The 21,194-nt window shown below is 40.1% G+C and overlaps 1 protein-coding gene across 5 annotated transcripts in view; it reads left to right on the forward strand.

Annotated features, from left to right (window-relative positions):
- spop (speckle type BTB/POZ protein) overlaps positions 1-21,194 on the forward strand; it is a 96,144-nt gene that overhangs the window by 44,317 nt on the left and 30,633 nt on the right. For all 5 annotated transcript variants that reach the window (XM_080906311.1, XM_080906308.1, XM_080906310.1 and 2 more), the window contains 4 exons: positions 195-398; positions 3,797-3,918; positions 7,671-7,822; positions 18,002-18,129. In XM_080906311.1, the coding sequence (XP_080762437.1) occupies positions 312-398; positions 3,797-3,918; positions 7,671-7,822; positions 18,002-18,129 (489 nt within the window). In that variant the 5' untranslated portion in view covers positions 195-311. The remainder of the gene's footprint in view (positions 1-194; positions 399-3,796; positions 3,919-7,670; positions 7,823-18,001; positions 18,130-21,194) is intronic.

The following is a 21,194-nucleotide window of genomic DNA, read 5'->3' on the forward strand; positions in this document are numbered from 1 at the left end:
TGCCATGACATGTACAAAGAGAGGCACATACACACATGGGATGCACAAGGTCGCAGATTTCTTAGTTATCGGTTTTGTTGCTTTAAAAGTCAAACTGTTTTAATGGCTGTATTTCTGTGACACTACAGGGAGCCTGTAGCTATTTTAGAGTCTGTTGTACTGAATTCAACTTTCTGCTGTTCTCTGTATGGCAGGGGTTTAAGAGGCAGCCAGCTTGACTGATTATTGGACCTTTCCTACCTCATACACCTCATACCACCTCATCCCACATCTGGCTGCTGCCACTGCCCAACTCTGTGCTCTCAGCATCAATGCTGGCAATGTCCAGAGTACCAAGTCCCCCACCACCGGCAGAAATGTCCAGCAGTCCTGTGGCTGAGAGCTGGTGTTATACTCAGGTGAGTAATGCATGACTTTTTATATTTTGTGTTTCACTTTTTCACTTCCTTGTGTTTTACTAAACTGAACCGTAATCAGGCCAGAATGCATCTTGAAATATTATAGTTAGATTGTCAGGCATTACTTAAGATGGTAACCACTAACCAGTGCCATTAACCAGTCTCCTGTGTCTCCTGTCCTTTTGCCTGGAAATTAATCTCAGCACACAATGCTGAAGGATGTCTCAATTCCTAAAATGCATCTGAAGTAAAAATTGTGTGTGTGTGTGTATGTGTGTGTGTGATTTAACAAAAGAAGTATATCTGATCACATTGCACCACGTTTTTAATTTAATTAAAAAGTAGACTTAATAGATAATATTTTGCTGATTTGCAAAACCGTTGACCATCTGAGATGAAACAAATACAGCTGTAGTTGGGATATAACGAAGCAATTTATGACACACCTGTGGCAATAGTTGTTTTCGCTAGAAATCAATTTTAAATGAGGCTCTGAAGCAGTGATTTTTAATTTTGTTCAACGCCTGTTGCCTCAGCTCTTCTCTCCTCATATCTCTTTATCACCTCCTTCATTTGATACTCTGGTAAAATGCGAAAAAAGGAAATGAAGATGTACAAACTGAGAAATAAGAAATGGGGTATATTTTACTGGACTGCTTTTGTAACCATAATTTTAATTTCACCCCTTGTAAATGCTGAGGTTATTTAATTTGTGGTCTTTAAAGATGTTAGAGGATTTATAAGATTTTGTCTTTAACCAGCCCGAACTCACTTCGGCAAGCTTCCTCGTAATGTCTTTAAGTAGTTATAAGGAATAGTTCTTCAGGAAATTCCAGACATCTTCTTTGGATGTCATCTGCCTTTTGTTCACTTTCCAGATGATCCCAAACTGTTTAGATAATTTTGAAGTCCAGTCTCTGGGGATGTGAATCCATGCCTGATAGTTGTGTGTTCCATTGTGTGTTCTTCCATCCAGGTGCTTTTTTTTTTTTTTGCATTGGCAGTGTTTTTGGAATCATTGTTATGCTGAAAAATGAAGCTGTTGCCAATCAGACAGTTTCCAGATGGTATTGCATGATGAATCAAAATCTGACAATATTTTCTTTTTTCATTATTCCATCGTTTCTGACGAGATCACTGGCTGAAATGCAGCACCAAAGGATGACAGAACCTCTGTGTTGTGTTGTACCTCTCCTCTGACTTCTTTAATACATTTTGAAAATGATTTGATATAAAAATTAGAAATTTGGATTTAGCACTCATTAAGACCTTTTTGCTACTGATTTTCAGCCCAGTTCTTGTGTAATTTGGCAAACCTCAGCTTTTTCTTCTCATTTCGCTTCCTTAAAAATTGCTTTCTGACAGCCACATTTGCACTGAGACTGTTTCTGATAAGGGTTCAGCAAACAGTAGATCAATCAACTGATGGACCAAATACATTTCTCAGGTCCTGTGTCTGGTGTTTGCTGAATAACACGACTTTTAGTTATTGTTATTATATCCCCACTAGACGGGCAGGCAACGTGGACAAGCAGCTTTTTTTAAAATGTGATTACATAACGAGGTAGCGTAGGAGTTTTGGTACCAATAGGTGTAGCTGCTAAAATTCTCAGACAGGTTTGAATCCCGGTGACCTTTATCTTAAGGTCACAGGGCAAATTCTGAATGCAGTCACTTTTGAAATTGATACCATAGGTGTTTCCACTAGGAGGCTGAGGGTTAGCAGTGGTGGCTGCAAGTGGTTTTTAGACTGGCCACTTTTATGGCCAATAGCTCTTTGGGAATCAACTTGGTGTTGCAAAAACATTATAAAACAATGTTTGTTTGTTTTTTGCTGCATTTTTTACAGGTTTAACTTTCCTGACCGTTTGCTACATAGCACCTTTAAAAACCCTTTGTTGCCATTTTTTCCTGTTATGTGTAGATACAACACTGCTTTATCACTTTTGTTAAGTTCCTTTTTTATGCTTGAATGAGTCAAGTTAAGTGACTTACTAAACAAACAAACCAAAAAAAAAAAATGCAGGTGAAAATGTTCATATTTTCTGGTCTGAAAATAAGTTAAAAAGCAGCTAATTTTTAAATGAAACTATGATTAACTAGCCAGGAGAACTACTGCTCAAGACCACGTTAAAAATTAGAAGAACGTTTGGTTCCTTGGAGGCAAAATATAACAAAATGAGGCCTGACTCAAGACTTTTGCACAGTACCATATGCACTACCTGACTGGATTTAGCAAAACAATCTAATTCTACCCCAGAAGAACTCTGAATTTAGTAATTTGGTAATTACTTGATAATCGGTCCCTTTTGTTGGATGCTTTCATGCAGTCAGGAGGTTGAGATACTCTTTTTTTTTCGGTTCCTCCTTTTGTTGTTTTCTGCCCGTAGATTATCAAATGTCAGTTTGATTCATGCAAGCAAAATTATCTTCATCATTTATAAAGTACAATCTTTGCTTTAGAATTGGCTATGCACAGTCTGACAAATTGCTTCAAGCTTCTTCAAACATTGTTGGTTTGTTGGTAAGAGATTTTTGTTGCCTGCTTCTTATTTCTGCTTGAGGCTAGAGGCTCAAGGCTATATTAGCAGTTACTACTATAATTTACACCCAGATTACTAGATAAACTGTCAGACGTTGAGCTATATTGCGGGTGAACTAGGTTCTGTGTTTTAACAAGGTGGCGATATCGCTGTTTCTGCTGCATCAATTTTGAATGTTAAAAAAAGTTCTCTAAACTTACAAGGTGCAGTGTTAAATTGGAGGAGTAATTCAGCCATAAAGGTGTTCTTGAACAGTGTTACACAATATGTATCTTTTGCTTTAATCAGCCTGGTGCAGCTTTTGCTAATCTTTAATGGTGAATCTTTTTTTTTTTTTAACTTTTTTGGTATTTGTGCAATATTAAATCTAGCTTGCTGATATGCTTTTTCCCTGATGGCTTCTACATTACCAGCCAATTTTTTTTTATTTTTTTTATTTTTTTATTTTTTTAAATAAAAATTGATGTCATTTTACATGTTTTCTTTGTTTAATGGTTATCTGTTCTATGAAATTGTATTTGTTATAGTTATTGCAGTGTAGGTTTTACTAGCTCAGATAACACTTTCCTGATAAGAGCAAAGCTAGATAAAGTATGTCATTGATGATGTCTGTTTTTTCATCTCTGCTACGTCCTTGCAAAATTGTTTTTTTTTTTTTTTTTTTTCCCGTGGCTACTTTTCCATTATCCTTTCTTCTTTCCCTTCGTTTGTTGTCAGTGTTTATTAAGATGAAAGGCAGTTTTGATGTGCGGTTTTGAAGTCCTGGCTGACCAAAGACCACTTACCCATATAGAATAGATAAATATATAAAAAAGGAGATCTGGTTTCAGCCGATCCTGTGCTTTTTCTATGCAGATCAAAGTGGTGAAGTTCTCCTACATGTGGACCATCAACAACTTCAGCTTCTGTCGTGAGGAGATGGGAGAGGTCATCAAAAGCTCCACTTTTTCCTCAGGAGCCAATGACAAACTCAAATGGTTAGTAAAGTCTCATCATTCTAGCTAACACATATAAAGTACAGCATTCCTGCTCTAAGAGTGCTTTTGGAGAATGTCCTTTCAAGAAGTCGTCTTAAGGATTTTCAACTTAGATCTCTGTCAGTGCGCCCCAGGGCAGCTGTGGCTACAATGTAGCTTGCTATCGCCAGTGTGTGAATGTGTGTGTGAATGGGTGAATGACTGAATGTAGTGTAAAGCGCTTTGGGGTCCTATGGACTAGAAAAGCGCTATACAAATGCAGGCCATTTACCATTTACCATTTACGTGATCTACGTGCTTCTACACGTGGAGTATCAATCATTGCTCTGTGCCTTTTAACGTGTCTGTGTTTGCAGTGTTTATTAGCATATGTTTTGAAATTAAAATTAACCTTCTTGCATGACACGTTAGTATGCATGAATTGATCTGAGGTTAAACCCACATTTAAATTGGATTACTTTACTCTGAGATGAGGGGACTTTGCTCTGAGATGAGCACCCTCCTGCTTGTCGTGTTTAAAATTATAGGTTGAGTTTGAGCAGTTCACACCTCCCATCTTTCCTTGAAACATCTTGGCAACTCCCCAGGAAGAACTGAGGGATGTGGAGGATGTGGCTAGGTACACAGAAAATTGCTCTATAATTCTTCGTCCGCTAATATTCACAGTCTGACCAGGGGAAAATGGATAAATGTATGCTGAATTTTCCAGATCGTAGCTTTGGACTTTGTTTGATTCCTGCAAAGTGTGGCAAAAAATGTTCAAAGAAAAAACTGTTATGTTTAAGGTGCTACAGTGCTTATCCATCCTTGTCAAAGCTAAATTTTTGAAGGCAGTAATATGATTTGATTTTGTACTAGTTTGCCCTGAAATGACTTGACAGACTTATTCCATCTGGTGTTGGAAATGTACCTAATTGCCGAGAGTGCAGCTGTACAAACTGGCTAAGTGAACAGCTACTGGGCTGTCATGCTTTGACTTCCGTAGATGGCTGAACTGATGAGTACTTTTTGGATCCACATCATCAAAGATTTGTGTTAAGTATGACATGCCAGTGATTTCATTTCCACATAAGTCAGGGTCACTCATTTAAAATCTCATGCATTTATGTAGTGGCCAAAGATATTTTAGGGGGATGAAGGCAATGATTATGTCCTGGGATAAAACAATGCAGTAGTCACATTGGGTTATGTAAGTTGCTTGTTTAAATTGGATGCAAACTGTGTCATGTTAAAGAATGATGACTTAATTAGTCTTTTGTTTCCGGGTGAACGATTCTGTTATTTATTTATTTTTATTTTAACCATCTGTAGCATAACTCTTTTTCAGTTGCATCTTTTTCCAGTGCACTGCACTGCAGATCAGCCCCCCAAGTTGTACAATAAAAACTAGAGACAAACATAAATGAATTAATAAGAACTTGTTAAGAATTCAGGCCAGGTTCGCTTTTCTTTTCATTTTCTTTTACCTTATAATACTTTTTAAGTAGAGGTTATTTAATTTGAAAAATGTAAGACTTACTTGGCAGCTGACTATGACGTGATGCCAGGATTATTACAGTAATTCATATAATGTCGTAAAATATTATTAAATAATTTCCAGAATTAGTTTCCAGATGCTTAACAGTCCATATGGCCATGGTAAAGTGTTTGATGCTACTTAAACTGTAACAGGCTGTGCAACAAACAATCCATATGTTGCAAACACAAAGCTATGATTCTTTTGTGAAACTGGTTTCTGTTGCATTGCTGAGGACCCTTTTTTCCTGTGATTTATTTTAGATTTCCGATGTTTATTTATAATTATTGCGGTTTCATATTGAAATATTAGGAAAGCTCAGACTCTTTGCTCAACTACGTTGTACCACTACTGACTATAAAACTCTGCTGGATTTACCCTCATTTCAATTTGGCCGATTCCAGTCTGCTTGTGAAATTCGGCAGCGCCTATAACACTACTTTTTCGAGGATGCTCTTGCTGTTCAGACCAATTTCACGTCTGTGAAGGATTCTAGATCTTCAACTTGCATTTGTTTTTGTGGAAGAGGAGAATCGAAAGGATCTAGATCTGACAAGTATGGCGGGTGATGAGTGATGACTGTGCTTGTGGCCAAAGTTCAGTTTGTGTGCATTGGTGTACAATTGACACGCACCACAGGTCATGACTTTGCACTGAATGCTCTCCCTCAGGCTCCTTATTCAATTACTGCTGAAGCCCTCAACAGTCGGTCTGATCTTGGGTTAAATGTCCCCCTAAAAAACCCCCCCAAAAAACAAAAACCCCAAACCACCCAAAAGCACAGGGGGAAGGGAAACCCCCCAAAACAAACAAAAAAAACTAACAAAAAACGAAAATACCCCAAAGAGCTTACTGCTGATCACGGATCTCACCATGGACACTGTGTACTTCTACTGAAAATGGCTCATATTAGTAGTGACAATCCTTGACATAAAGGTTGGGTCAGCTTGACACAGAAGTCTGCACAAGTTTGAGATCAAAGGTGGAACTCCTGATGCACACGTGTGAGGTGTTGGAACATGACTTTTCAGGTGCATTGTAATAAAAGTAGCTTCGCTGGAAGCAAAGAAGAAGACTTTGAGGGGAGATTGGGAGTATTAGAATCAGGTGTTGTTTATTGGGTTTTTGTGAGTACAGTGAAACTTTATATTGGTTTTGCTTCCTACTTTGTTAAAAAAAATACCCTTTTAATGGCTATATCTTCCACTTTAATGCATACCGTGGTTAATTAGTGACTAGGAAATATATTAAATCCTATGTATTTTATTTATTCACAAGTTTCATAATGTCAAAATATGTTTTTAGCTTATCTGATGAATTTATGCCGTGACAGCGCCTCTGGAGATTTGTCAGTCTTCCCATACAGCCACATGTCACAAGAATCGCTACTCCTCCTGGTCAGAATCGAATCAAACATAGACACGGTGATCACCTAACAGGTCTTCATCCAAACTGTGCTTGGCATTTTACCTGCAATAACCTGCAAATTGTGACGGATCCTGATCCTTATGAGTTATAATACTGCGTTATTGCTGCTGTGGCTTTGTTTAAGTGTATGGGATCATTAACCAACCATGGCACAGCAGTGGGTTACCTCACAGTGGTATTGTCTCACTGTCCCTGAAACCATGTTACAAGTGTGAGTCTGTCTGGCTTATTGTCAGAGTAACATAATAGTGCACCAGACAGATTATAGGTTTACTTTTGAGCATCATTTCCTTTGATTACTGGAGGGTTTTGGTGACAATAGCTTTGGACATGAAGAGTAGTCTGAGACTGCTGCTAAGCAGATCTTTAGTAGCCTTAACTGCTGTGGTTTCTGTGCTTTGATGTAGTCTAAAGCTTCAATTAAATGTTGCTTTGTGAATAAGGACATTATTCGATTTTTAACAACTTGTTTGAGAATTTGTGAAATCAAGAGAAATTGCTTCATACTGGCTAAAACATAATTCGATTAAGTAATTGATTGTGTTTGATGAGGAAGACGTTTTTGTGCCATTATAAAACACATTTAAAAGCTGAAGTGGAGCATAGAAGTGACCGTTTAAAGTACATATCAGATGAAAAGTAAAAATCATTGTCAATAATTTCCAATACTTTTCATCTAAGAATAATCAGATTGTCACTTACAAATATTACAGATACTTCCAGGAACTGATACTCTCCCTTGTCCTTTTTTTTTCTCTTCTTCTTTTTTTGGTCTCACTAGTGTGTTTCTTCCCTTTCTTTCCCCTAGGTGTTTGCGTGTGAATCCTAAAGGTCTGGATGAGGAGAGCAAAGACTATTTATCACTTTACCTCCTCTTGGTTAGCTGCCCAAAAAGTGAAGTGCGTGCCAAGTTTAAGTTTTCTATCCTCAATGCCAAGGGAGAGGAGACCAAAGCCATGGGTAAGTCAGAATCACCAGGCCCTAAACAATGGCAGTCAGTTTTATTTATATAGCCTTATGGCTCAGTCAAAATAGGAAAACCTCCTTGGACTGAAAAAAAAATCGTTGATTTGTGAATGTTTTCAAATTTGGTGACTGATTTCAAGTAGGCGTGACGACCTGTTGGCTTACCAGAGATTGAGTGTGCAACATCCTCAAGTTTTAGGTGACTCCTTTTGGTCACAAGGTGATTGCACAGATCACTTTGTAGAAGAAAACCTGTCTCCAAACAGTCACAGTCTGACTCAGACTGACTGCAGCCACATTCAGACAGATTTACGAAGAGCATGGAATTCCTTTTTAATTCATAAACACAGACAGATTGCAACACATTGCAATCAATCTGAGCTAGTCTACCTGGGCACAACTCATCTGTGATGCATCTCTTTGCAATAAGACACCAGTTTTGCCAACTGGTTGCATTTTGGTTATATTCCTATAAAAGCATAGTCTGCAGTTAAATGGCCAATCTCTAGCAACTATGTCAGTATTTGTGGAGGGATTTCTGAATGAGGTTCTGGCTATACTCTCAATTTAAGTTGTTAGTGTGAATTTCTGTGTATGTAGATGGCAACATATTTGCAATTTTCACTGATCTAATTGCTCACCATTAAATGCCATTGATGCTTGACCCCATTCAATCGCAAACTGAGACTAATAGCTGACACAGTCAAATTATTTTAAAGACACCAACTGTCTGCATGTGAATCGTAGACCCTGTCCTCGAAGCAACTATTTGAAAAGCAACAAGATTGCAAGTTCATTGCACACACTGATGAAAGAAAACATATTTATAATACAGGTGATCAAGATGGTAACATTATGTTTTATATGAGGAGCTTTGACATGATAATAAACACATGACCCCTCCCTCACCGGCACAAGAAGTTAAGACTAACAAGCATTTAAAAATACATGGGAGTCCAGTTTTATTTTCTGAAATCCTAACTTGTTCTAATTGACACTGAAAAATATATTCAAATTCATTACTGAAACCTAAGCTGTCCACATAGACTTTATATTCAGCACAAAGCCAGGGATATCTCAAAGTTTAAGAGTTTCAAAATGAAAAACTCTTGTCACACCTGTGTCTTTGGGGCACTGAAATTTGTAATGTAGAAGGTGGAGAGTGTGTCTAATACCCCAAGTGTGTCTAATAACGTAAGGTATTGATAGCCATATGGGCTTGTGTAATCACTGCCGGTTGGATTCATTTCTGGTAAATATATAATTCAAAGTAGCGTGGGGCAATTTTGATTTTAATTAAAAAAGACCCAACCTTTTTAGAAGTCTTCGACAGCCTCACTCCCTGTTGATAAATTGGAAGTGAATGCACCTCCAATTCCTTTTTTTTTATTTTTAATTAGGTTATGTTATGGGGAGGAAAAGCAAACTTGTGTGGAATTGAATTAGTGAGGGCCAGATGTGACCGCTTCCTGGTTATCAGGCTTTTTGGCTGCCTCCCTCTCTCCCAGTACCCTGCAGCTCACTGTACAGGAAGCATGGAGGAGGGAAGACGGGGCGGGTGGGTAGGGAGGTAGAGAGACGAGAAGAGGTGGGAGGCGGAAATGTGTTTGAATGAGAGGCATATGCAGTGAAGTTGTGTACAACACCCTGCGGTGCAGGTTGTGTAGAAAGGGAAATCATTTTTCCTGCTGAGAAACATTCCCCCATGTGAACTTAGGTACCTCATTTGCTCACTTAGACCTTTGCCATTTTTCTCACTCACAAATTCGTTTTCTTTCTCTTTTATCCTTTTTAATTCCATCACTATTTGAAAACTAAATCTTAATTCTGAGTGGCCGACTGAAGAAGAGTTTCTCTTGTAGTGCTTATACTGGATATTAGGTATTTTGTGATCTATAGTTTAGTTTTGCATGGAGGATTTTTCTTTGGTAGAAGTAATAATTAGACTGTGGAGATGTATAATTTCAAGGCCTTACAATTTTGGTAATATTGCTCCCTTAAATCGCCAGAGAAAACCTGAATTTTGGGAATGCCAAGTGAAGTAAAAAAGAATCTTCTTTTTCTGACTCTCTTGCTCTCTTTTTGTCTCAAGGGGCTTTCTGTAATAAATGGTATGCTCCATGGTGCACACCCCATCCCATTCTTGCCATATGCCCTCCTACAATCTTCCCACATTCCCCCTGGGGAAACCTAGGCTCTCCACTGCACTTGCATTGTCAATGGAGAAAATTACCCAACTGCCAGCATATTTGTGACACTTTAGCAAGCACTGTGTCTAAGAATATGGTAGTAAAGATTGCTCTATTGGTTCTGGATCATTTAGAATCCAATTTAATCCAGGCCTCTAGGAAAAAAAAAGTCAAATAAAAACAAATTGGCTTAATTAAGAAAGCTGAGCGGCTGTGGACTGTTTGTGGCAGGACAGTGATTTGTCTGCCTCTATACTGTGTTCCTGTAGGGACCATATTTAATATAATAGTTATTGGGTTATATTTCTTTTAATGTGGATAGTTGAATAGAAGGAAGAAATGGTTAGAAAAACTAGTGAGAACTTAAAGTAGAGTAAGTCCAGTATCTTAACTTTGCTTCCATTTATATATATTTTTTTTAGCTTACTGGAGAAGTAAAGACATATTTATATTTTCCATTTTTACAGATGTATTCATTCCCATGTTTTGGGTTTGTTTATATGGAAAATATGAATATTCCTGCAGTACATAACAGGAGGGTGTAGGATATACTATGACGGATTTGCTTGACATTATCTAATGAAACACCCGATCTGCATCAGTCAGCCCTTGAGCTTCTCACTAGAGAGGGTGTTTGTCTGTGGATCCTCTGATGGTCTGTACTTAATAATGGAGATGGATTCAAACATCAGCTGCAGACCCCCCCCCCCCCTTTCCTACACCAGACTTGGCCACATCATTTCTCTCTCTTGCTTAATGTGCTGGTTCTCCCCTCTGAGGCTACTGGGTGGATTGTAAGTTGTCTTTTGACCCCACTCCCCCCTCTCCCCAACACACACACACACTCCGTCCTCCCCCCTCCTCCTTTTGCCAGAGAAAACAGCTGCCCCCCTGCAGACTCCTGTTCTGACAGCTCAGAGAGGAGAGATGGAAAGTTCTCAACCATTGCCGCAAGCTGTTTTGTATTCAAATGGTCTCCATGTTAAATCTCCCCTACAGACAATGGTTTTGTTGTGTTGTAGCCAAAGGCTAAGTGAGCTCATGTGTGTTGGCTGTGGTCTGCTTTATATTGTAATTTAAGAATGAGAAATGTTGGTTTCATTTAACTGAAGCTGTGGATGTGAACTTGTCAGAGTCTGTTGCCCTCAGTGACTGATAGAGGCGATCAGGCATTCTGTGTGGGGGGAGTGGAGCACCGTGTAATAGAGTAGAAGTTATTGGTCAGTCTTTATATAATCAGGTTGTATTGACATTGCTAGCAAGAATGTCAATAGACAAGTTTGTGCTGACATTAGCTTATAGAGCTCGATCTTTAGTAGAGGTTAGATTTTCTTGTGTGAACAGCTGTCACGTTTATATCTCTTTATTCCAGCCAGTTTGAATCAGTGTGTAAATGGGAGCAACGTTTTACATTAGATTTTTCAGCTTTTTATAAAAGCTAGTAGAATGCCCATTACTGCTAACTGAAGACTAGACTAATTGTCCTTGAACAGTCAATGCATGAACAATGGATCAGTATAGTCTGTTGTTAATTATAAGTTGTGGTTAGTGGGATTTTGCTAAAATTGAGTGGTAAAAAGTAAGTCCAGAAAAGTGACAGACACCAAGAGAGATGTTGACTCTGGCTGCTCTGTCAGCTGCTATTTTTCTACATGCCAGCTTGTCTTCTGGCGACCTTCTCTTTCTGTGTGCCAATCGTACCCTTGAGTTTTCTGCCTGAATATGGATGTCCTGCACACCTAAATACTCTGGCTTGGCTTCCCCTTTAGTCTTTCTCTCGCTGTCGCCAGTTTAGACATCATTTTTCTCACCTTCAGCATCACCTTAGATTCTCTTTTGGCAGGGTGAGAAATTTCAGTGGTAGTGAAATATCGAAGTGCAACTGCGGCGTTGTTAAAAACTTGACAATTATCTCCACTTGTTCCTGATTCATACTTGTTAAAAGTGTGTTTTTGTTTTTTTGTTTTTTCATACAAGTACAAGTTCATTATAATTTCCCCGAACATTAAGAGGTATGTTACTGAAACCTAAGCTGTCCACATAGACTTTATATTCAGCACAAAGCCAGGGATATCTCAAAGTTTAAGAGTTTCAAAATGAAAAACTCTTGTCACACCTGTGTCTTTGGGGCACTGAAATTTGTAATGTAGAAGGTGGAGAGTGTGTCTAATACCCCAAGTGTGTCTAATAACGTAAGGTATTGATAGCCATATGGGCTTGTGTAATCACTGCCGGTTGGATTCATTTCTGGTAAATATATAATTCAAAGTAGCGTGGGGCAATTTTGATTTTAGTTAAAAAAGACCCAACCTTTTTAGAAGTCTTCGACAGCCTCACTCCCTGTTGATAAATTGGAAGTGAATGCACCTCCAATTCCTTTTTTTTTATTTTTAATTAGGTTATGTTATGGGGAGGAAAAGCAAACTTGTGTGGAATTGAATTATAATTTCCCCGAACATTAAGAGGTATGTGTAGCTCCACTAAATGTGTACGGATCTCTCAGCTGCACCTACCTACCCCCCTCCCTCCACCGCTGCCCTGCTCTTTTTGGTATTCTGGCAGAGTGGCTGCACTCCCACCACCTTGGCCAGCTCACTGAAAGAGCCAGCGATCTGACCTGCAGTTGATTCTCTGCCAGTGCAGTGTTCTGATGCCCCAGTGGAGATGATAGCATGGCATTAGCTGAGCTCAGCACACACAAAGCCGTCATCATTGGTGCCTGTATGCATGCACACATCCACACATGCACCCACAGTCATCTCACTGTCACAGCTGAACACTGAAGAAATCACACTTCTCTTTCTCTTTTCACTGAGTCTGCTGGGGCTTCTTTCCAGCATTCCCTCTCACCTCTCTTCACTCTTCTCCCTCCCCCCCCCCCCCTCCCCCCATCTCTTCCTGCTGCCAGCCTTTCTCCTCACCCCCTAGATTAGCTTTAGATACTGCCACTGGGGAACTATTCACTCGTCACTGGTCTTGTTACTTACCCAAATAACACAACTTCACAAGTATCTTCTGTGCTTTGGGGCTTCATCTGGGTCACACATGCTAGAGCCATCAGACATGTTTAAAGGACATAAGAGTGGGTGAAAGTCACTAAAGAAAGAAGATTTTACTGAGAGCCTGTGAAAGATACCTGCATTAAGTTTAATTCTTTGTCTCAGCCCAGCCACAAAAGGTACAGTGTAGCAAAAGTTTGACACAGTTTTCAAACCTGCTAGACTTTGCTGGAGATACCGTTGGCTTAAAAAAAAAAAACCTCAGTCGATTTTAGAGTAACTGTTCAGCTGGGAGAACAATGAATAAAGTAGCTTTGTAAAGTGCATAAATACATTTTGTGAATTGACTTTCAGTCAAGCTTATTTGTGTATCGGTTTGCATGTGGATTCCTGTCAGTTTCTTTTGCGTACACAGCCTCCAGAGGCAGAGGATTACAGTGAAGGACCCCCTGCATGAGCAGTGGTGGGAATAACTGCATATGCACTGCACTCCCCCGCCAATCCCCTCTTTGGCTGCCTGCTCTCTCAGATCCAAACAGGGGATTAGACACAGGATCTTACAGTAGCATTGACACTTCATCCTAGTGCTTCCTACTGTGAACTGTCAGCAGATCTCCTATTGGGGTTTCTATGCAAGAGTAGGCTAGAGAGGAGTCTGTTTGAAGTGGCAAGTGTATACACATTAAGTTTACACACCCTGCAGATGTATGAGCCTTAGACATGATCTTTTATGGGGTGGCTGTAGCCTTTTTCACATTTACCTCTGGACATTGTTGGGAGAGTCTGGCTGGACATGAAGCTGGAATTAGGCTTTTTAACATCAGCAAAAGAGATTCTGACTGTGGATGCAGAATACAGGATGATGATACCTACTCATGGCTCGACCGGACATCAAACATACTTTGCAGTGGGCAGTTGTGAGGGAAAAGACAGATTTGAACATTTGATTTTACATGCAGCTCGACTAATATTTGGAATTGTTTAGGGCTGCAACCCACGCCTAAAAAACCAATTGTGTATCTTATAGTCAGCTGGAATCAACACGAGACTTTCACTGTGCTGTTTTACCAGGTCTCAGTGACACAGTGGTTATTTTTAGCACATTTCGTCATCTGCATTAAAAGTTAAATTTAATGTTGACTTTAAGTGGATGTAATATGCCTGGAAGTTCAACAGAAGTCTGAAATGTCAGTGATGACCTGAACCCTTTTAAAGTACTGAATAAATTAGTTGGATTGAGATTAAAAACATTTGTGAAGTTGTTTTGTAAGAACTCAAGCATAGGTGGATTCTGTTCACTATTTTCTGACTCTGTTTTTCTTAAAAATCAACATTGTATGCAATATGTCCAGGTCACTGGAAGGAGGCCCCGGGGCAGACCCACGGCACACTGGAGAGATTGTGTCTCTTGGCTTGCCTGGGTACACCTCAGTGTCCCCTCAGATAAGCTGGAGGAGGTGGATGGTCTGGGCGTTCTTGCTTAATCTGCTGCCCCTGTGACCTGTTCGCAGATAAGTTAATGAAAATGCATGGCCAGGTCTGGACAATAGATGCTGATGGTTCTCATTGTTGGTATAAAAAGCTTTACGACTTTCGCTAGGGTCAGGTTTTTATTGTCTACCAGCTGTGTCAGAGCATGCCTGAAAGAGCAAAAGCTTGAGGGTAGATCCTGGTTAGTAGTGGTGGTTTCCTACCAACAGAGTCTGATAAAGAGGTGTTGGAAGTGCCACAGGTCCACCTCTCAACTCATACAACTTAAAGTTATTTGTTAGGTTTGCCAACACTGGGCCAGATTTTATGTCTGGTTCTTTTAAACATGCTGGGGCTTCTGTGGCAAGAATTCCACAGGCTGTGCTGTGGGGTTCAAAGTGGCTGAAGAATGAGGAGAACAGAGGGATGACAATGTTAACTTTGGACCCGATCCTGAAAATAATAAGGCCTTGGATGGATGTCAAGCATGGGAAGTTTTTATAGTGACCCATGTTTCATATTGATGTTTTGAACTGGTCCGAAAGTTTGGAGCAAAATACAGCGGTCCCTCATTTAGTGCGGGAGTTCTAAAAATAACCCGTGACCGGTGAAATCTGCGAAGTAGCCAGCGTTATTTCTTTTACAATTATTATAGATATTTTAAGGCTGTAAAACTCATCACAACACACTTTATACACTTTTCTCAGACAGGCATGAACCTTTTCACACTTTCTCTCCTGTTTAAACACTCTCAAAGTTCAAACCGTTGCAGAAAGTCCAGTATTATAGAATGAAACCAAAGATCGAACCCTGTTTTCAGGTCCAGAACATGGGGAAATTGAGCAGCTGCGAGAGAATCCAACATCGATGAGGAATGAGTTGAGAAAAATTTATCTGACTGTTTTGTTTTGCTTAATGCGCCTTATAATGCAATGTGCCTTATGGTCTGAAAAATAAGGTAAAGTCCAACTTTTTGTGCGATGGTTAGCATCTTCCTCTGCCTTTTAGATGCTACCACAGGTGCCTTTGACGTTGCAAAATGTTTCATCGGCATTGTTGTGTTTGTTGGGGAGAAAACTTACCAACATACAGTACAACACTTTTCAGAGTCACACTGCTAGCGATCAAGGATTTATGTAAATTTGACAAGCTGAACGCATTCTGTACTGTACAGGAGACACGGCACGGAGGAGATCGAGTGACGATGGTCTACAGCCAATCAGGAGGCAGAACACAACGCAAAATTGCACAAAAAAAAAAAGAAATTCTCGAGACCTCAAAAGGTGAACCGCGTTATAGCGAGGGACCACTGTATTAAATGAACCAATTTCAGGATCATGGACAGTGCATACATTTTTCACCATGTTCCCATAAGCTGTGCTGTAGCACATGGCTGTTTGAGTGGTCGACCATACTAAACAAATCCAGTGGAAATTTTTTTTACACCTGTATAGAAATAAATGTTTGTCAGTCAGGCATTTCCAGTTTAAAGTGATGTAATTTATTTTTTTAGAAGAATGCGAAAGAATTCAATGTTGAACTATTGTCGGCTGGTTTACAGTCCTGCCTGTCAGTTCCTGAATCCTGTGTGCATTATAACAACTCTCTACCAGACTGCAACTGTAGGCCTACAATTAACATAGATGTGTATGACCTACATTTCTATGCGTTTTACAATTAACAAGCTGCACCTGTCCTGTTAGAAACTACCCCCAGCTAAATATCTTGTTAGTTTGTGACAATGCACAGCTCTTGGCAGATTGGGTCATAATGAACTGAACATACTCTGACTGTGTTTGGAAAACGGTGCAAAACTAACATCTATCAAAGCAATTTGGGGGATTATACAATCTATGTGTCTATTTAGGTTCATGTAAAACACTCTTGCACTTTGCAATACCTGGTGGTATTTCATCCAATACCATCAGGGAGCGTTCTGGCTGTCCTGTGTTCGTTCTGTTGCATGATAACAAGTACATCTCCGTAGCCAGAGTCATAAAGAACTATCTTCAGTGACACGAAAAAAGAAAAGGATTCCTGTAATAGTCTCCACAGAGACTCCACCAAGCCTTCATCTCAGTATTGTGGAGTGAGTCTGGGTTACATGAAGAGGAAGAAGTCACTGAAACAATCTGAATGCACAGAAGATACTTTGAACAAACTATATGCCAATTATCTTGAAAAATTATGCACAAGTGTACCCAGGAGAATTGCTGGCAATTTGAAGGCAAAATGGGTTGTCATAACAAATATTAATAGAAGACGTAAAAAAAGTTTATGATTTATTAAAAGAAATAATTCTCACTGCTACTGCCCAAAAACTGCGTGGCTCTAATATACTATAATGAGACTGGGGACACGTTGCTTTTATACTCTTGTCAGTATGACCAAGCATTGCACAATTTCATCTGGTAATTTGCCAATTTGTTTATCCGTGTGTCCTTACTAAATTTTCTTCTTGTTTCTGCTTAGTGCCAGCACAATTCAAGCATGGATGATTAAATTTTTATTGTGTCTTACAGAGCATCCTTGGAAAGATCTTAATGGGGAAGAAATGACAAGGACTTGGCAAATAAACTGATTTCTATTGACTCTCATTGTAGCTTGTGGAGCTTTTTCCTGTAGCGTCATCTAATCCTTTACAGGCGCGCAAAAAAACAGCTATAAAACCTTAATTTATTACCGTACCGTATCATGTCATATAGTTATGTCTGCGCTTACAGGAATGGACAGTGATGGCTCCATGCACAAAAAGGGTCTGTCGCTTAAGCTCAGTAATCCCAGAACAGTGCTCAAGGAAGCAATTTTCTTCTCATTAGCAAAATGGTGAATGATGTAATTTCTCCAAAGAATGGTGTCTTATTCTTCCAACAGAGCTTCAGTTACTTGCAAAATTTATGTGTTAGCGGCTGGCCTTATTCTATCTGCAATTAGCTTTAATTTGCTGTGATCTCTGTAGCTGCCGCAGTTCAAAGCCATTAATGTTTTGACCTTGTATGTGAGTATTTGTGACTGTTAGGTGACTGTAGATAGCTGTGACCGCCTCCACAGTGTGCCTGTTGTACACACAAGAACTCCTCCACCTTTCCTGTGTCTTTGTAGTGCAACTGAGTGTTACAGAATCCTTCCTGCCACTGTTAGAGATAATTGGCACTCCATAAACACATGATAATTGGACTGCTTTGATCCCTGCAATTTCTCACTTCTTGGCCAAAGAGGCACAGCAGTTCTGTCTCATGTTTACCACTAGTCTTTATGTGGCAGCGAGAGGATAGAGAGAGTGAAACGGGGGAGAGAGAGAGATTCTGTTTTCTTCTGAAGTGTTAAAAGCTCCCTGCAGGCATTACTTCATGCATCCAGCCTCTTTTGCCATTGTTTCTCCGCTGCTTATGGCCATGACTCATAACAAACTTTCTCTTTCGCACACACATTCACACACGCAGAGCTTAATCACGTTGTGAAAGTCTTCAAGTAATCTTGTTTCTCCTTGTTTGTCCGTGTGTCTTCTTTTCCAGAGAGCCAGAGGGCGTATCGCTTTGTCCAGGGGAAGGACTGGGGTTTCAAGAAGTTCATAAGGAGGGACTTCCTGTTGGATGAGGCCAACGGTCTGCTGCCTGATGACAAACTAACTCTTTTCTGTGAGGTAAGAGGTGGAACTGTTCATTAAAACTCATGTTGTTTGTTGAACTAATTTCACTGTGTCTTCATTTTTAAGCATTCACAGTACAGGCTGCACCTCCAAAAATGAAAATCCTTATCAAAATGATTGTTCATGAAATGGGATATTTCAACATTGACATCATATTCTGAGCTGTGTTTCTATTAGTTGAGCTATTTGGATTAACCCAGAATATATCATTTTTATTAAGTCCAACCTATAATTATTCAATTTTGCTGAAATACCTACATTTCCTGTGTTTTGGTGGTTTTGCCCACAAGTGATCACAACTCCTATTTCACTGAGTTGTTTTTTTGTCACTACTACTTATTCTATGTCCCTCTTAGTTAATAATGTATGTTTTTATTGGTACTACATACTCTCTGGGTTTCTCTCTTTCATCACTAACATACAAGCTGATTGTCATTCATCCTGCATGGTGGCTTGGCTCCGATTCCTCTGATCCAAATCTGGCTGCTGCTCCTCATTGAAAATTCCCTTGTTGTTTTTCAGCTGTAACACAGGGGGCAGCAGAGGTCAACTGTCCTCTCTCTCGTTCCCCTCTGCTACTCGTAATGGAGCCAGGGAGCAGAGAAGAGGTTAAACTTTCCGGATATGTTAATGCCTTACTTGTAATGCATGCACCCCATAAATGTTTAAAAAGCATGGCAGTGGCTGTTTAAAACAATTCTAATTAACCCTGCGGGTATGGAGGGGAGCATGTCTTGAAGTTTTCCCTTTTTGTAGCGGTGCAGTGTGCAAGTCTGTTTAAAGTGTTTCCAAACCGGGCTTATCGACAGAGGGGTAGGAGGGGCAGTTGTGCTTCTCCAGAGCCATGAGGGAGGGGGTAGAATTGAGTGTGTGTGCGTGATATCGTATACATATTGTGTGTGTGTGTGTGTGTGTGTGTGTGTGTGTGTGTGTGTGTGTGGTTTCATCCACTCTCCTGAAAGGAAAGAGATGGGGTTGCTGGTTCAAGTCCTCAGTGGCCACTTCCTCCCCTGTAAATATCTGTTGCTGCTGTAATTAGCCAGCTCCGCTGATGAACAAGCAGGACGGCGGAAATTTATATAGCACATTTTAGAGAGAAAAAGTGCTATATATGAAAATTAGATAAATGGAAGATGGAGACATTGGAAGTTTTCATCAGCATAACAGCAACCATTTTTTTAAACTCTAGAAACATTTGGAGGAATGGCCTTAAGTGACCTGAGGGGCACACAGAGTTTATTTTCTCAGAGAAAGTCAGATGTGATATATAGACAGGCAGCAGTGTTTTTTAGAATCAATTCTGAAAGAAAAAAATACTGCAAAGGAGTGTTATTCGAGAAAAAAGGCAGTCTGGAAGTGGGGTGTTTTGTGTGGTAGTGATGAAATTGCCAATATTGAGGGGAGTGGCAGTATTTTTCACCAACATGTGTGAAGAATGGTTGGCAGAGTTAGCTACTGGGTGGAGCATAGTGGGTTGATGGTGGTAAGAAAGTGTGGACGGGTGTTTGAATCTCTTTTCCTGGTCTTTTTCCATGTGAAAGTGATGCCCAGTGTTTACTGTCAGAGACCTGGCTCCACTTTTGTCCAGATGGTCCCATCCTGCATCTGAGAGAGCCCCATCGCCCCATCGCCCAGCCCGCTCCCTCTTCTCTCTTCTCTCATCTCTTCTCCTTCCTCTTTTTCCCCTCCATCTTATCTCTCATTCAGACCCAATCTCCTCCTCCTCCTTTCCCTTTTCCTTTCATGTCTTGCTGCCTCCCACTTGGAGCATCACAGTTTCTTACTTTTTTCTCCTCATTCTACCTTCACCTCTGCTTCGTATCCCTTGCCTCACCCGTCTGCTGAGCTTCTCTACTTTTACTTCCTTCCTCTTTTCCCTCCCTTAATTCTTCCTCTTTTAGTATTTCTAGTAGAGTGTCAGAGGAAAAAAGGCTATGAAAAGAAGCCAGATTAAGGTTGGAGGGGGGGAACTGACTCAGCCGCTCCTCCTGACCCCCTGGTCTTTCTGTTCGGTTCAGTTGCCTCCAGAGACATTAGTAATTCAAATTTAACACAGTGAAATCTGTCTATGTCTGTCTATGTGTCATGTCAGAAAGTGCCTAAACAATAGCTGATGTGTTTTCTCTCTGTCTCTTCCTTTGTCTCCATCTCTTTTTGTCTTTCTATCCCTGCCAAACCACTGCAGACACCTTGCAGGTATTTAATGGGGAGATGGCTCCCATTAAAGGTGCTGCGTTGGCTGTCAAAAGAGAGCATGAGGGATAGGGGGAGATAAAAAGGAGGGGAAGAAGGCACAGAGAGAAGAGACTGAAGGAAAAGCCTTCTTGCGAATGTGGGCACAATGGGTGGCATCAAGCCGCAGGGGTAAAGAACAGATGAAGATGGAAAAATAAAGACGATAAAGGACAAAAACAAAAGGCCAAGATTGGATTTGGAGTTGTTTTTTTTTGTTTTGTTTACCTTCATTTTGCTTCCTCCTCCTTTAATGCGATGCTGAGGTAAGGGAGGTTAAACCCTCTCTCTCTGTAACTGACCTTCTCCTCCCCTGTCAGCAACACAGGTAACCTCTAGCTCTAAGGTCAAACCACTGCTTATCCTATTGTTCATGCTACAGGTAATGCAGATGCTTAAGAGAAATTTTAGAGTAATGCCAGACTCACTCGGGAGGACCAGTGGCTCCTCAAAAAAAGAAACCCAACAACTTTGGGCTGCCGTTATTTGCCTGCTGGAAGAGTCGTGTTGACTGACAATGTAAGAGTTAATCAGAAAGTCTGTTTTGATTGACTAAAGGGGAAAGAAGAGGTTGTTTTGGAAAGTTTGTAGTGAAACGTACCTGTCAGTCATTGTAAATTGGCCACTGAAAAGCAGAGGCACAGTGGTCCCCTTTTACTCCATAAGAACTAGAGTCACAGAACTAACGTTGCTGCACAGATATGGTTTATTTCTCCTCCTGTCCTGTGTGCTGTGGCTTCAGGGCCTTATTCCAGGAAGTGTATTCAACAAACTCTGAGTTTATTTTTAAACTCAAAGTTCAGCAACTCTGAGTGTCCTGCTCCAGT

Source organism: Rhamphochromis sp. 'chilingali' (genome assembly GCF_963969265.1).
Source record: "Rhamphochromis sp. 'chilingali' genome assembly, chromosome: 15".
NCBI classification, from domain to species: domain Eukaryota; kingdom Metazoa; phylum Chordata; class Actinopteri; order Cichliformes; family Cichlidae; genus Rhamphochromis; species Rhamphochromis sp. 'chilingali'.